The 12,682-nt window shown below is 41.2% G+C and overlaps 1 protein-coding gene across 4 annotated transcripts in view; it reads left to right on the top strand.

Annotated features, from left to right (window-relative positions):
• Positions 1-8: 8 nt before the first annotated feature.
• The window catches only part of BRWD1 (bromodomain and WD repeat domain containing 1), a 64,057-nt gene continuing 51,383 nt past the window's right edge, over positions 9-12,682 (top strand). For all 4 annotated transcript variants that reach the window (XM_077342713.1, XM_077342712.1, XM_077342714.1 and 1 more), the window contains exons 1-9: positions 9-230; positions 469-527; positions 691-720; positions 924-983; positions 2,362-2,512; positions 4,831-4,929; positions 5,958-6,118; positions 10,192-10,413; positions 11,953-12,053. In XM_077342713.1, coding sequence (XP_077198828.1) covers positions 158-230; positions 469-527; positions 691-720; positions 924-983; positions 2,362-2,512; positions 4,831-4,929; positions 5,958-6,118; positions 10,192-10,413; positions 11,953-12,053 — 956 coding nt within the window. In that variant the 5' untranslated portion in view covers positions 9-157. The remainder of the gene's footprint in view (positions 231-468; positions 528-690; positions 721-923; positions 984-2,361; positions 2,513-4,830; positions 4,930-5,957; positions 6,119-10,191; positions 10,414-11,952; positions 12,054-12,682) is intronic.

Below are 12,682 nucleotides of genomic sequence, written 5' to 3'. Positions count from 1 at the left end.
GTGGCGCTCGTGAGTGCGCGCGCGCTCCCGCAGGACTTCTTTTCCGTACGCTTAGAGCGGAGGGGAAACGCTGAGAGGATTATGTCGAGCCAGGCCTGGCCCGCTGCGCCAGACAGAGAGCCCTAATCTTGTTCTGGCAACGGCGGTAGCTGCGGACATGGCCGAGTCCTCGTCAGCCTCCAGTTCTGCCTTCAGCACCGGCAGTGTTGCCCTGCCGCTCATTGAATCAGGTAATACGAGAGAGAGAGAGAGAGAGACGCTGATAGAAAGAAGAGGCGAGAGCGAGCCGGGCAAGGCAACCGCGCGGGGCTTCCCGTTCCGCCATCTTAGTGTTCCTGGTTGTGAATTACAGTCACCTAAGGGGATCTCCCCCTTCCCTGCACTCATCACCTCCTCCCGACATAGCCCGGCCCCGAAATTAATCTCTCTTTCTCTGTGTGTGTGTGTGTCTCTCTCTCTCTCTCGTAGAACTGTACTTCCTCATAGCTCGCTTCTTGACCACTGGGCCTTGCAGGAGAGCGGCGGAGGTGAGTCCTCCTCTTGAAACTGCTCCCCACTCACCCCATCCACACTGCGCGCTCTGAAGGGCTTCATAGCGCCCCCCTCGCTTCAGTCAGAGAGGCGTTTTGTCAAATCCCCCCTCCCCTTAAATAGCTACTGCTCTCATTTTTTTTCCTTCTCCCTCTGCAGGCGCTGGTGCAGGAGCTGGAGCAACACCAGGTCTGTGTTACTTTTTGTGTTCGACTGGATTTTCCTCTCTCCTTTTGCTCCTCAGTTTTTACTCTCCTCCACCTTCCTGGTTTTATTCTGGCACTTCAACAATCGAAGTTCTGAACTACCGTGCAAACATTTGTAATGCCTTTCGTTTATATCTTCTCTCACGGCTCCTCTTTCTCATTTGTTCTCTTTTCTTTCTATTTTAGTTACTTCCTAAAAGATTGGATTGGGAAGGCAAAAAACACTGTAGAAGTTATGAAGACTTGGTGAGATTTAAATAGTTTTTTTGTTGTTTAGGAGATAATAAAAGTTCATTTGTGGAAGAAATAATATTTTTCACTTTATTGCTTAACTGTACGGTGTTTGGAATGATTTATTAGTAAGCTACAGAAGCTTTAAATGGGATTCAGCAAACGGAATACGTCATCTCAGAGAGTAGGTGGGGCATGAGAATGTGTCACCAGCGCATATGTTTTTGCCTGTGATTTAGGATGAGGCAGCTTGAAAAAAAGCTTTAGTTTGTAAATTATACTGAAGATTTTCTTAGTTTTTTAAAACTTTGGTTCAGAGTTTTTTGGTATTAGCATGATATTTTTTTTATTCAAAAAATGGAGGGCATTGTTTTCACAAGCGGCTTGGATTGGTTCTGTTTGCATGGAACAACTTTAATATTTTTAAAATGAAGACTCAGAAGATTGGAGACTAGGGGCCTAAAATGGGATTATGTGTCTGCCATTTAAGTTGATTTTATCTGTTTATTGTATTCTATATGGGTTTTTATATTTTATATAGTGAGCTGCCACGAGCCAGCTTGTCTGGGAATGGTGGGATAAAAGTTTAATAAATAAATATATTTAAGGATGTATTCTTGTAAAAAGACATCTTAAACAATCATGCCAAAACCTTGTGGACTTTGAGGATTGTGGAGGCAGAGAGGAATTACCTGTTAAATTGTAGTGCACATTTAGAATTGTGTTAACTGCTTTGTCTTTCACTTTGCTCTTCCAGATATTACAGGTAGATAAAGCTTAAATAACGTTATACCTGTTTTGAATGCATTTTAACATGATCACAGTTTATTATTAGGGGTTTTTATTTAATATCCTATACTTAGGATGGAATTCTTGCTTTCCTTGTTAAATTAATATGTTGAATCATGAGAAAGTCACTTTAACAATAATAAAAGTGTGGTGGCACTAAGTTGCTTGCTTGAGAATCCCAGTTGAATTTTTGAATTTTAAAAAATGGATGCATATGATTGGGCTGCAAGTAACCAGCTAGTGCAGCTAAATTTTGAAAATATTACATTAGAACTGATTTTTGGACTTAATGCTACCACAACTTCCTCTGACAAGAATTGTATTTGTTACAGTACAAAAGTGCAGTATTCAGCATTCAATTGTAACATTTATTTAGGTGGTTGGCAGTCACCATGATGTACGAGGGTGTTTCTGTTATGCTTGTTGCTTTCATCACTAGCAAAGACACTTCGGTGGTTCTGATAAATGTATAGAATGGAGTGTAAAAGCAACCTTGTGCAGTGTGACTATGCTGTACTTGGGTCCAAGTTTGCAGCTGCTAATAGTTTATGTATTCCTATTACATTAGTGGTTCTTCATGTGATCTAAATCATGTGTGTGCTAGGTCTTATCAAACAAGCATGTGGCTCCAGATCACTTGTTGCAGATTTGTAAACGGATTGGCCCTATACTGGATAAGGAGATTCCACCCAGCATTCCGAGAGTGAGCTCCCTGCTGGGTGCAGGGAAGCAGTCCTTACTACGCACAGCAAAAGGTACATTCTAAATTTATAATATACTTTAGTCAGATGAATATGAACTTTGTAGATATTGACATACATAGCTGGCTTTCAGACCAGGATGTGAACACTTCTTATTCACAGATTAGGCTGTCAGGACACATAGAATCATAGAGTTGGAAGGGACCATATGGGCCATCTAATCGTCTCCTCTCCAGGCTAAACAGACCAAGCTCCCCCCAAACTTTCTTCATATGTCTTGGTCTCCAAGCCCCTCACCATCTTTGTTGCCCTCGTCTGGACAGTCTACATCTCTCTTCAACTGGGGTGTCCAAAACTGAACACAGTACTACAAGTGAGGCCGAACCAGAGCAGAGTAAAGCGGTACCATCACCTCCCATGATCTGGTTACAGCCCAATTTGATACAGCCCCAAATCCCATTTGCCTTTTTAGCCACTGAGTCACACTGCTGACTCATGTTCAATGTATCGTCTACTAAGGCTCCTAGATCCTTTTCACACGTGCTACTGCTAAGACAAGTCTCCCCATCGTATATTGAGATATTTGTTTTTTTCTACCTAAATACAGAACTTTACATTTGTTTCCCTCTCTACTTTCTGGGAAATGAAGCTTTCTGGGAAATGAAGCAGAGTTAGTATTCCAACAGATATCTGGGTAATTGAAGTCACCCATGACCACTGTTTCCCCCTTTTTTGAAAATTGTGTAATTTGGTATAGCAGGATCTCATTCAAGTCCTCTGACTGTCTTGGTGGTCTATAGCAGACCCCCATAATAATACCACTCTCATTTCCTACTCCTTTTATGTTTACCCAAATACACTCAACTGAACTTTTACGCTCCGGTACCTGTATTTCTTCATAAGTATAAAGATTCCTAACATATTGCTACACCTTCCCCCTTCTTTTCTTGTCTGTCCCTTCTGAATAATAACTGGAATTTTAGTATTCCAGTTGTGAGTATTATCCCACCAAGTTTCTTTGATTCCTATTAGGTCATAGCCCCCTTCCACTATTACGACTACTAGTTCCTCCTGCATGTTTCACATATTATGTGCATTAGTATAGAGCAGGAGTAGTCAAACTGCAGCCCTCCATATGTCCAGTGTTTGCATGGCAGGGGCTCATGGGAATTGTAGTCAGAGCCAGTTTGCTGTAGTGGTTAGGAGTGCGGACTTCTAATCTGGCATGCCAGGTTCAATTTTGCACCCCCACCCCACGTGCAGCCAGCTGGGTGACCTTGGGCTCGCGACAGCACTGATAAAGCAGTTCTGATCAGGGCTCTCTCAGCCTCACCCACCTCACAGGGTGTCTGTTGTGGGGAGAGGAAAGGGAAGGTGACTGTAAGCCTCTTTGAGCCTCCTTCGGCTAGAGAAAAGCGGCATATAAGAACCAACTCTTCTTCTCTTCTTCTAGTTCATGGACATCTGGTGGGCTGTAGTTTGACCACCCCTGGTGTAGAGAGTACATTCATCTTTGAACAGAAGCTTGACTTCTGTAGGAATCCACACTCATGCTGAGTTTCAGTGTACTGGTTTGGACTATTAGTTTGGGGATTGTGGAGCAAAAATGCCACATGTTGTTCTCCATGATGCTTCACCTTGACTGGTTGATTTTTGTCTGAGTACATCCCTTCCTGCTTAAGGGCAGCAGTAGTTGTTGGAATTAATCTGTATTTAATGAGAAGACTCTTAGGTGTGAACATCTATATATGATTGGACAAGGAAACAGAATTGAAGCTGATATTTTGGCAATCATAGGGTCACAGCAGATGTTCTGTTTATTGAAATGTTTTACTGCCTTTTTATCAATCAAAGGATTATAATCCTGTAAACATGGTTAAGGGATTGGGAAAAGGCTCTGGGTTTGTATGCTCTTTTCCCTCTCATCACAGAAAGTAATAATAATGTGGATTTCATTGCCAGGGGATGTAATGATGGTGACAGGAATAAACAGGGTTAGAAGGGAATTATAATTAGATCTGTCCTCCATGAATCTTGTCAGTGGCTACTAACCATGTAACTGAGGGGAACATCCACATTCAGAGGCAACAAACCTCTGAATCCCAGAGCTGTGAAGCAACAGAAAAAGGGTTTGGCCTCTATGTTGTGTTGTGTACCATCCAGGGGAATTAGCTTGGCATGGTGTGAGACAGGATGCTGAAGTAGACAGACCACTTGTCTGATCCAGCAGGTGGGGTTCTTGCAGTTGCATGTCTGTCATCTTCATATGTAATGAATGTGAATTAATACTACGTAAGGAATGTTTATAAAAATGGAAGCAAGGACTGTTAATGAAATAAATAATGTGAATACAACTGGAACTTCTTTTACAGATAGCAAAAATGCAGTTTGGAAAAGCTCTTTTATTGCTGCCCTTTATAGAAGAAGACCCCCTGAAATACCTGTTAACTGTGTTCAGCAACCAAATCTTGGTAAGTACATAAGGCGTATATAAGTATACTTGAAGGTGCAAAACCATAGATGGGGGGAGGAGTGAAATATACTTAGAGTATAGTATATATGGAACAGATAGTTATGACTGAATAAAGAATTTTAAGAGTGACTTCATGGGAACTTTCTGTTTGTTACTTTGACTGAAGTGTGATGATGCCTTCCTCAGATACATTATAAAGACATCTGTACCAAAATAAGATAATTATATTTTTGTTCTCTAAATCTCATTGGCCTTCGTTTTGTTATATTTCATTGGCTAATTTGGTTGTTATTCAGATGATGAAGTGTATGACTTTGAGGAGCCAAGATGCTCTTGCATTTGTGTACTCAAAATGTAGAACTGAAAAGATAGCATGAGGTAAATATTTCTACTATATGAGAGAGATAAACAAGCTCTTAATACATTTTATAAAAAGGACTAGATATAGTAGATACTTGCCTGTTTTAAATAGGCTGGACTTTGTTTTCCTGGTATGCCATCTTGTTCAAGTGCAGAGAGATTAATTGTAGCAGCCTGTGTTTTGCATATTTCTCACTCCAATATCTGAACCATCAGTTGCTCTATTCCAGTTTGCCTTCAAGCTTAATTCTCGTTACCATAACTATAGGATACTTTATTTATACTGCTGCAGTGTCAGATTGTCATTCAAGCAGGCATTAGCTTGGTTTTGTAGAAGGCCACAATAAGTCTTGCTGTTCCTGTCCTGCAAATCTGTATGTTCAAACATTAACCTATGACACTAAAACAGAGGCATGGGTGCTGAGAGGATGAAGTTGTGCATTATTTTTAGTTCTGTTAATTTGTTGCTACAGTCTGTGTTCCTTTTACATGTCACTATATAGGCAAATAAATAGTTGGGACTAGAAACTTGGCTGTGTACTTGCACTTCCTTCAGTCCTGACAGTGGTATGCAGTAAGAGAATGTAGTAACCTTAAGAGTGTATCAGTGTGACTTAAAAAAGGAAAACCTAACTTTAACAATTTTTTGTCTTGTTTTTGTTCTAGTGGAAGTAAATTATGCAAAACAATTGACCGGGTGTACAAGATCCAGTTCTTCATTTCCAGGAAGCATGTATCAGCACATAAAGATGCATAGGCGTATACTTGGTCATCTCTCTGCAGTTTATTGTGTGGCATTTGATAGAACAGGACACAGAATATTTACTGTGAGTTAATGTTATTCATTTTTGTCAAGGTCACATCATTCCCTCCCACATCATGCTCAGTATTTAAAGCCTGGTCTTTATAGGGGTCTCAGAATTCTGCTCAGTCAGAACTTGGCAGTGATTTATGATTTAGACTACAGTGGGATTGCAGAATGGACTAGGGGTGGCAACAAGTCTACTACGCTTTGTCATTTGCTGGAAGAATTCAGTGAAATGACATGCTTTGTTGTGATTATGGGAATGGCCATGAACTTGGAAAACGCAGTTTGCTTTGTGGTTCATGTTGTGCCATGTTTATGAACCATGGACTGTCATGAATTTTTAGCTGCCCCATGAACTGGTTCAATTTGTGAGGTTCATGAGGCTGTAGAATGGTTCTCTTCCAAGATGCTAGAGATACAAAATTCACAGGAGAACTCCAGTTGACTCTCCTCCGGCTGCCCTTCAAGTTTGGTGAGGATTGGATATATGGGGTCCAAATTATGGCCCACCAAAAGTGGTGCTCCCAGGAAAGTGCTTTCTGGGGAAATGACCACCAGTTTATGCCCATCTCTACTTATACAGAAGTCTCCTGATCCACTGGACTTTCTAGAGTCACTGAATTAAGGTGTGTTGCAGAAAATGTGATTATTTGGAATCTAAATGAATTATGGAAGGGGCACCAGAAATTCAGCAGGTATTCCATAAAAAACCCAGGCCAACAAACCTTTGTTGAGAAGAACTTATATTGAAAGCTCTGAGCTTGGTTTGGTTGTTGGTAGTAATGCAATTTTGTTAATTTTGGTTGTACTAATTTGAGAAAGTCATGGACCACAGTTTGCTTTTATGTATGTAAAATTAATAATTAGCTTTTTGTTGTGTTTATGCACAACAATTCTACTTCTGTGGGAAAATACTGCTTTTAGAAAGTGGTTTGGCTTCTGAATATCTGCCCTTTAAGAGACATAATGCAGAGAATAGGGTTTCAAATATTTGTGTTGTTTAATCAAATGTATAAAAATATTATATTAACATATTAGTTATAGTGTTTGTGCAGGACAGCCATATTTCTATTCACTACATAAGTATATCACTTCTGTAGATCCATTTGCCAAATGTTTGGAAGCTGTGGCTGGATGGGTCGAGCAGAGCTGCCTGAAACACAACCCTGCCAATACGGAGGTCCTGTGGTTTGGGGGGAAGGGAGGAACTCAGGAAGTGTGACTACCCACCTTGGCCGGGATGCAACTGACCATCGTGTCCCAAGCCAGGAATTTGGATGTGACCTTGGATGCCTCGTTTACACTGGAGGCCCAGGTCAAGAAGGTAGCAGGCCAGGCTTTTCATCTTCACCAGGCTCGGCTACTAAGGCCCTACCTGTCTCCTGACCACCTGGCCACAGTGATCCATGCGATGGTCACCTCCAGAATAGATTTCTGTAACTCACTCTACGCGGGCCTACCCTTGCACCTGATCCGGAAATTGCAGCTGGTGTAAAATGCAGCTGCTAGGGTCCTCACAGGAACATCTTGGAGGACCCACATGCAGCCTGTGCTGAGGCAGCTGCACTGGCTACCGATTGCTAGCCGGATCAGATTCAAGGTTTTGGTTTTAAGGTCCTCCACAGTCTGGGACCCACATACTTGAGGGACCGCCTGGCGCCCTATGCCCCCCGCAGGGCCTTACGCTCTGTGGGGACACATTTGTTGGTTATTCCTGGTCCCCGGGAGGCGCGCATGGCCTAGGTCCTGCCTTCTCAGTTCTGGCCCCTACTGGGTGGAATGAGCTCCCAGAAGAGCTGTGGGCCCTGCAGGATTTATCAGCTTTCCGCAGGGCCTGCAAAATGGAGCTCTTCCACCAGGCCTATGGTCGAGGCCAGCGCCTCCTTGTAAGATCGGGCCCCCCTTTCCCCTCTCAGGGCTATATATGCAGTGCTCCCTGGTCTCCTCCCTGGGAATGCCGCCGCTGTTGGGTTGGTTGGGTTGGATGGTGTATTTTTTTTTGTAGGATGTTTTTATGTATTAGGGGTTTTATGGGTTTGTATATGTTATTATCCGCTACGAGCCTTAGGGGAGTGGCGGGCTATAAATCGAAGTAGTAGTAGTAGTAGTAGTAATAATAATAATAATTAATAATATGGTAAGTTTTATGAAACAATAGAAAAGCTATAGTTCAGCAAAGGGATTTTCCAAATACATGATTTCTTCCAGGTTTTTTAGGAGCTGGTCTGCTAGCATCAGAATCATATTGAACATTGGGTATTCCTTATACCTTTCTTCTCTTTGCATTATTCCAGTTGTTATGTTGGCATTATTCCAGTTGTTATGTTGGTATTGTCTTACATGTGTGCTTGATAAATAATCAGGATTTTTGAATAAGAGTACTTTCTTCATTGGTCACATTGCTGTGCCACCCCAATCACTGATTTTTGTTGCATATTCACTTCTCATGCATGAGAAGTGCTATATTGCTTCTGTAGAAAAAATGACCTGTCAAATGTTTGCCCCAATATTTGGAGCTTCATACTGGTTCTTAAAGAAGTTCCTGTTGGCAAATAGAAGCATCAATTGATACCAGTTCCCCCATCTAGTTCATTGCAGTCAATCAGCTTTTGTCATTTAAATGTGAGAACAGTGAAATGGTCCAGCTGGGCTACCCTTGTAAAGTCCTAAGCAGAATTAGAAGTGATGGTATATACTCTCAAATAAAGATACTCTGACTCTATTCTCAAACCCCATAAAATCAAATTTCCATGAAAAATGCTTATAGTAAAGGAGAGAGGCATTGGAATTCAATCTTATAGTGCTATATCACTATCCACATTTAAAGTCAAATAAAATCAGAGTTGTCTATTTAGGGAAAAGGTTTTTTCTTTCCATGGATGGAAAATAGAGAAGTCAGGGCATATCAGTAGAGAAAAGCACAAAGAGGGAGATCTGAGTGGCTGGAAAGAGCAGTGAGTGCTCTTGTGCAAGTAAGCAAATGACCGCAGCAACCCCCCCCCCCGAACAAATGGGGATGGGGCATCAGCAGAGAAAGAAGGCACACATTGCTGCCAGCACATGGGAGAAATAGTGATCTTCCTTTTGCTGTGCCATAGTATAGAACTATATGACTATCAAGCAAGTGATTTTAAAAAATATTGCAAATTTGCTAAGATAAGGTATGCATTCCTCATTACAGGAGGGGGGGCAAGAGAGCATAGGGTAAACTGTCCCAAGGGCACAGTCCAGTCAGTGGGGAGTGGGAAGAACCCACAAAAGCTCAGTGTTTTACATGTGAATAAATGCAACTAAAGTTCAGTTGCTAGGAAAAGATTAGCAAGATACTTATTTTTACTAAGATTTATTTGCCACCGCTCTCGGTGAGCTGGCTCACAGGGGCTTACATCATCATATCATAATATTACAATAATAATACACCATAAAACCTCATTTTAAAACCCCACAGTATAGCTTCCAAAAAAGTTGACAAAAACTATGGCAGTTGCTGACCAGATGACTTGATAGGGGGAGGATAATAGCAAAGATGGAATCTCCAGAAAAATGAAGGAAGGGAAAGAGGAGGAGGGGGACCCAATAACCCTCCAAGTCCTAGACTCAACCAAACGCCTGGTGGAAGAGCTCCATCTTGCAGGCCTCATGGAAATGTGACTGCTCTGTCAGGGCCCTCTGCTAGTCTGGGAGCTTATTCCACCAGGTAGGGGCCAGGACCAAAAAGGCTCTGGACCTGGTCAAGGCCAGGCATAATTTATGAAGGCCAGGAATCACCAGCCTGTTGGAACCGGCACAGCAAAGCACCCACTGGAGAGCATAGGAGATTAAGTGGTCCCTCAGATATATAGGGCTTAGACCCCATAAGCCCTTTAACCTTTGGTTAAAGAGAGTCACCTGAAGCTATCAAATGCCCCCTCCCAAGGCAGTTAAGGGGCCTCCAGTTCGCTTATTGTCTCAACTGTGGCCAGAAGGTTGCAGTGGTGTGTTGAGATTTTATCTGCAAAAAAGCTTGCTAATACCTCACAGCCAAAATCCAATTGACTAAAATTTTGGTTCCCTCCCTCAAGATTAAACATTTATTTTAATGTATATTCTCAGGGATCAGACGATTGTTTGGTGAAAATTTGGTCAACTCACAATGGCCGGTTATTTGCTACACTTAGAGGACATTCAGCAGAAATTTCTGATATGGCTGTGAACTATGAAAACACAATGATTGCTGCTGGCAGCTGTGATAAAATTATCAGGGTTTGGTGCCTCAGAACATGTGCTCCTGTTGCGGTTCTACAAGGACATACTGGATCCATTACATCTTTACAAGTATGTTCTGTATATTGATTTGTTTAAAATGTGTAGTCATACGTACTCATTTTTTTCAATTTATTTGCTTAAACCATAAATAATTCATTACAAAACAGTATTCTTAACGAACAGATGGAAATGTTTGCTTCCCACTGCAAAGCTTTGTATGTATCTAGAATTGGCTAATTATAGTTGTTAAATGAAGGAACCAGAATTGCAGCAGAGCATCTCAGGTATATATATCAAGCTTGTTGTAGCATAATGTAAAAAGGTCATGCACAGCTTTCCACACATGGCTTTGTAAGAAAGGGTAGTGGACTGTACATGCTTATTTGATTCTTAACATATGGTAAAAATATATTTGTTTTTCTCCAGGTTTTGTTTAGGCCTGTTGTGGAGATGATGGTTTTCTGTTCAAAATAAATGAAGCAATGCATTTAGAAATTTTAGAACCTTTCACACATTATTTTTATGTTTGTATGTAATGTAATGAGTTAGGTTGAAATCCAGGCTGGATTCTGGAGATTTTTGGTGGAGGGATCACTTGAGAGCCAGTTAGGTGTAGTGGTTAAGAGTACAGACTTCTGATTTGGCATGCCAAGTTTGATTCTGCACTCCCCCACATGCAGCCAGCTGGGTGACCTTGGGCTCGCCACAGCACTGATAAAACTGGTTTGACTGAGCAGGGCTCTCTCAGCCTCACCCACCTCACAGGGTGTCTGTTGTGGGGAGAGGAAAGGGAAGGTGACTGTAAGCTGCTTTGAGCCTCCTTCGGGTAGAGAAAAGCGGCATATAAGAACCAACTCTTCTCTTCTTCTTGGGCATGAAATTGGAGTCACTGTGGGTGGGTACGTAGCTGTGAGTTCCTGCATTGTGCAGTGGGTTGGACTGGATGTCCCTGGGGATCCCTCCCAACTCTGATTCTAATTCATTTGCAAGCGGTACTTCTGTATGTACAAGGATAGGATATCTATTGTTTTGATGATTTTCCCTTGTGTGAAGCAGCTTTTAAAGTGACATGAAATACTGCAGAAAGGGGGGGGGGGGAGATGTAGTCCATTAGCAGAGCTTGCAACTCATTCTCTGAATTCAGTTCATTGGATGCATGTGAATGCATGTTAACCTGCAATTGTTTACTAATATGGCTATGTACATATACCTATGGTAATCATTTGTCTCATGTTACCAGTCTAAAGTTTCCCAGTTTGCAAATGCTTCTGTATTTTGTCACCTCATGAGTTACTGTTTAGAAGCCTGGGGAAATCTGCTTGATTAATAACCTGATCACCAAAAGGTTATATGTTCGATATTTTGGTGAAAGATAATTTTGTTTTAATTTTATAAGGAACAGGGATGCAAAACAACTTGATTACAAACTGGAACAAAGCATTCACATGTAACAGTTTCAGGTAGTGAATGAGCTCACTCGTTTGCATGATGACCATGCATTCAGATTAGCTGAATAAAAAGAAATTGTAAGAAAAAGCAGAAAAAATTATCTTAAAATATTTATTATGTTTAAAGTACGCACTTATGCTTTATGGATTTAACTTCTAGTTTAGCCCATTGGTGAAAGACTCCATGAGATACCTGGCATCCACAGGTGCAGATGGAACAATTTGCTTCTGGCAATGGGATACCAGTTTTATGAAATTCAAGTACGTAACCAGATTTCTGTATATGTAACTTTTTACTATAATACATGAAGCTATTGTGGCCTGTTGAATATCCCAGGTTATTTAATCAGATCTTAAACGTTAAGCAGAATGGGAGACCTCCAAGGAATATCAGGGTAATGATAAGGAGGCAGACAATGACAGAGCACCTTTGAGGGTGTAGCTTTAAGTCAGCTGTGATTTGATGACAACAAACAAGTAGTGTGCAACAAAAGAGGGAACAAAATCAGAACCTAAAAGGTTGAGCAGCAGAAGAATATGTATCGGAATGAAAATATTTATTATAATTCATGTGCACATATAAAATATTGAAACATCAACATTAGTCATGCACTATTGCACAAATCAAAACACATTCACATGGATAAAGGGCAAAAACCAAATGAACTTCAACTCCTCTTAGGGTCTTAAATGCACTTGTGATTTAATAGGACTATAAGGTGGTAAAAATATAAATGAAGAGGCTCCCACACTTATAAAATATATCCGGATAGAATGTAGCATCATAGAACATAGTGTGTATGCGACATATGAAAATGCAGTCAGGCTGAGAGAGGGCTTCAATAAGGGTGGAACTTTGAAGAATAAATATTTTAATTGGGAGGCTCCAG

Source organism: Paroedura picta, chromosome 6 (genome assembly GCF_049243985.1).
Source record: "Paroedura picta isolate Pp20150507F chromosome 6, Ppicta_v3.0, whole genome shotgun sequence".
Lineage (NCBI taxonomy): Eukaryota > Metazoa > Chordata > Lepidosauria > Squamata > Gekkonidae > Paroedura > Paroedura picta.
The sequence above is the reverse complement of the archived record's forward strand: the minus strand, read 5'-3'. Positions and strand labels throughout refer to the sequence as shown.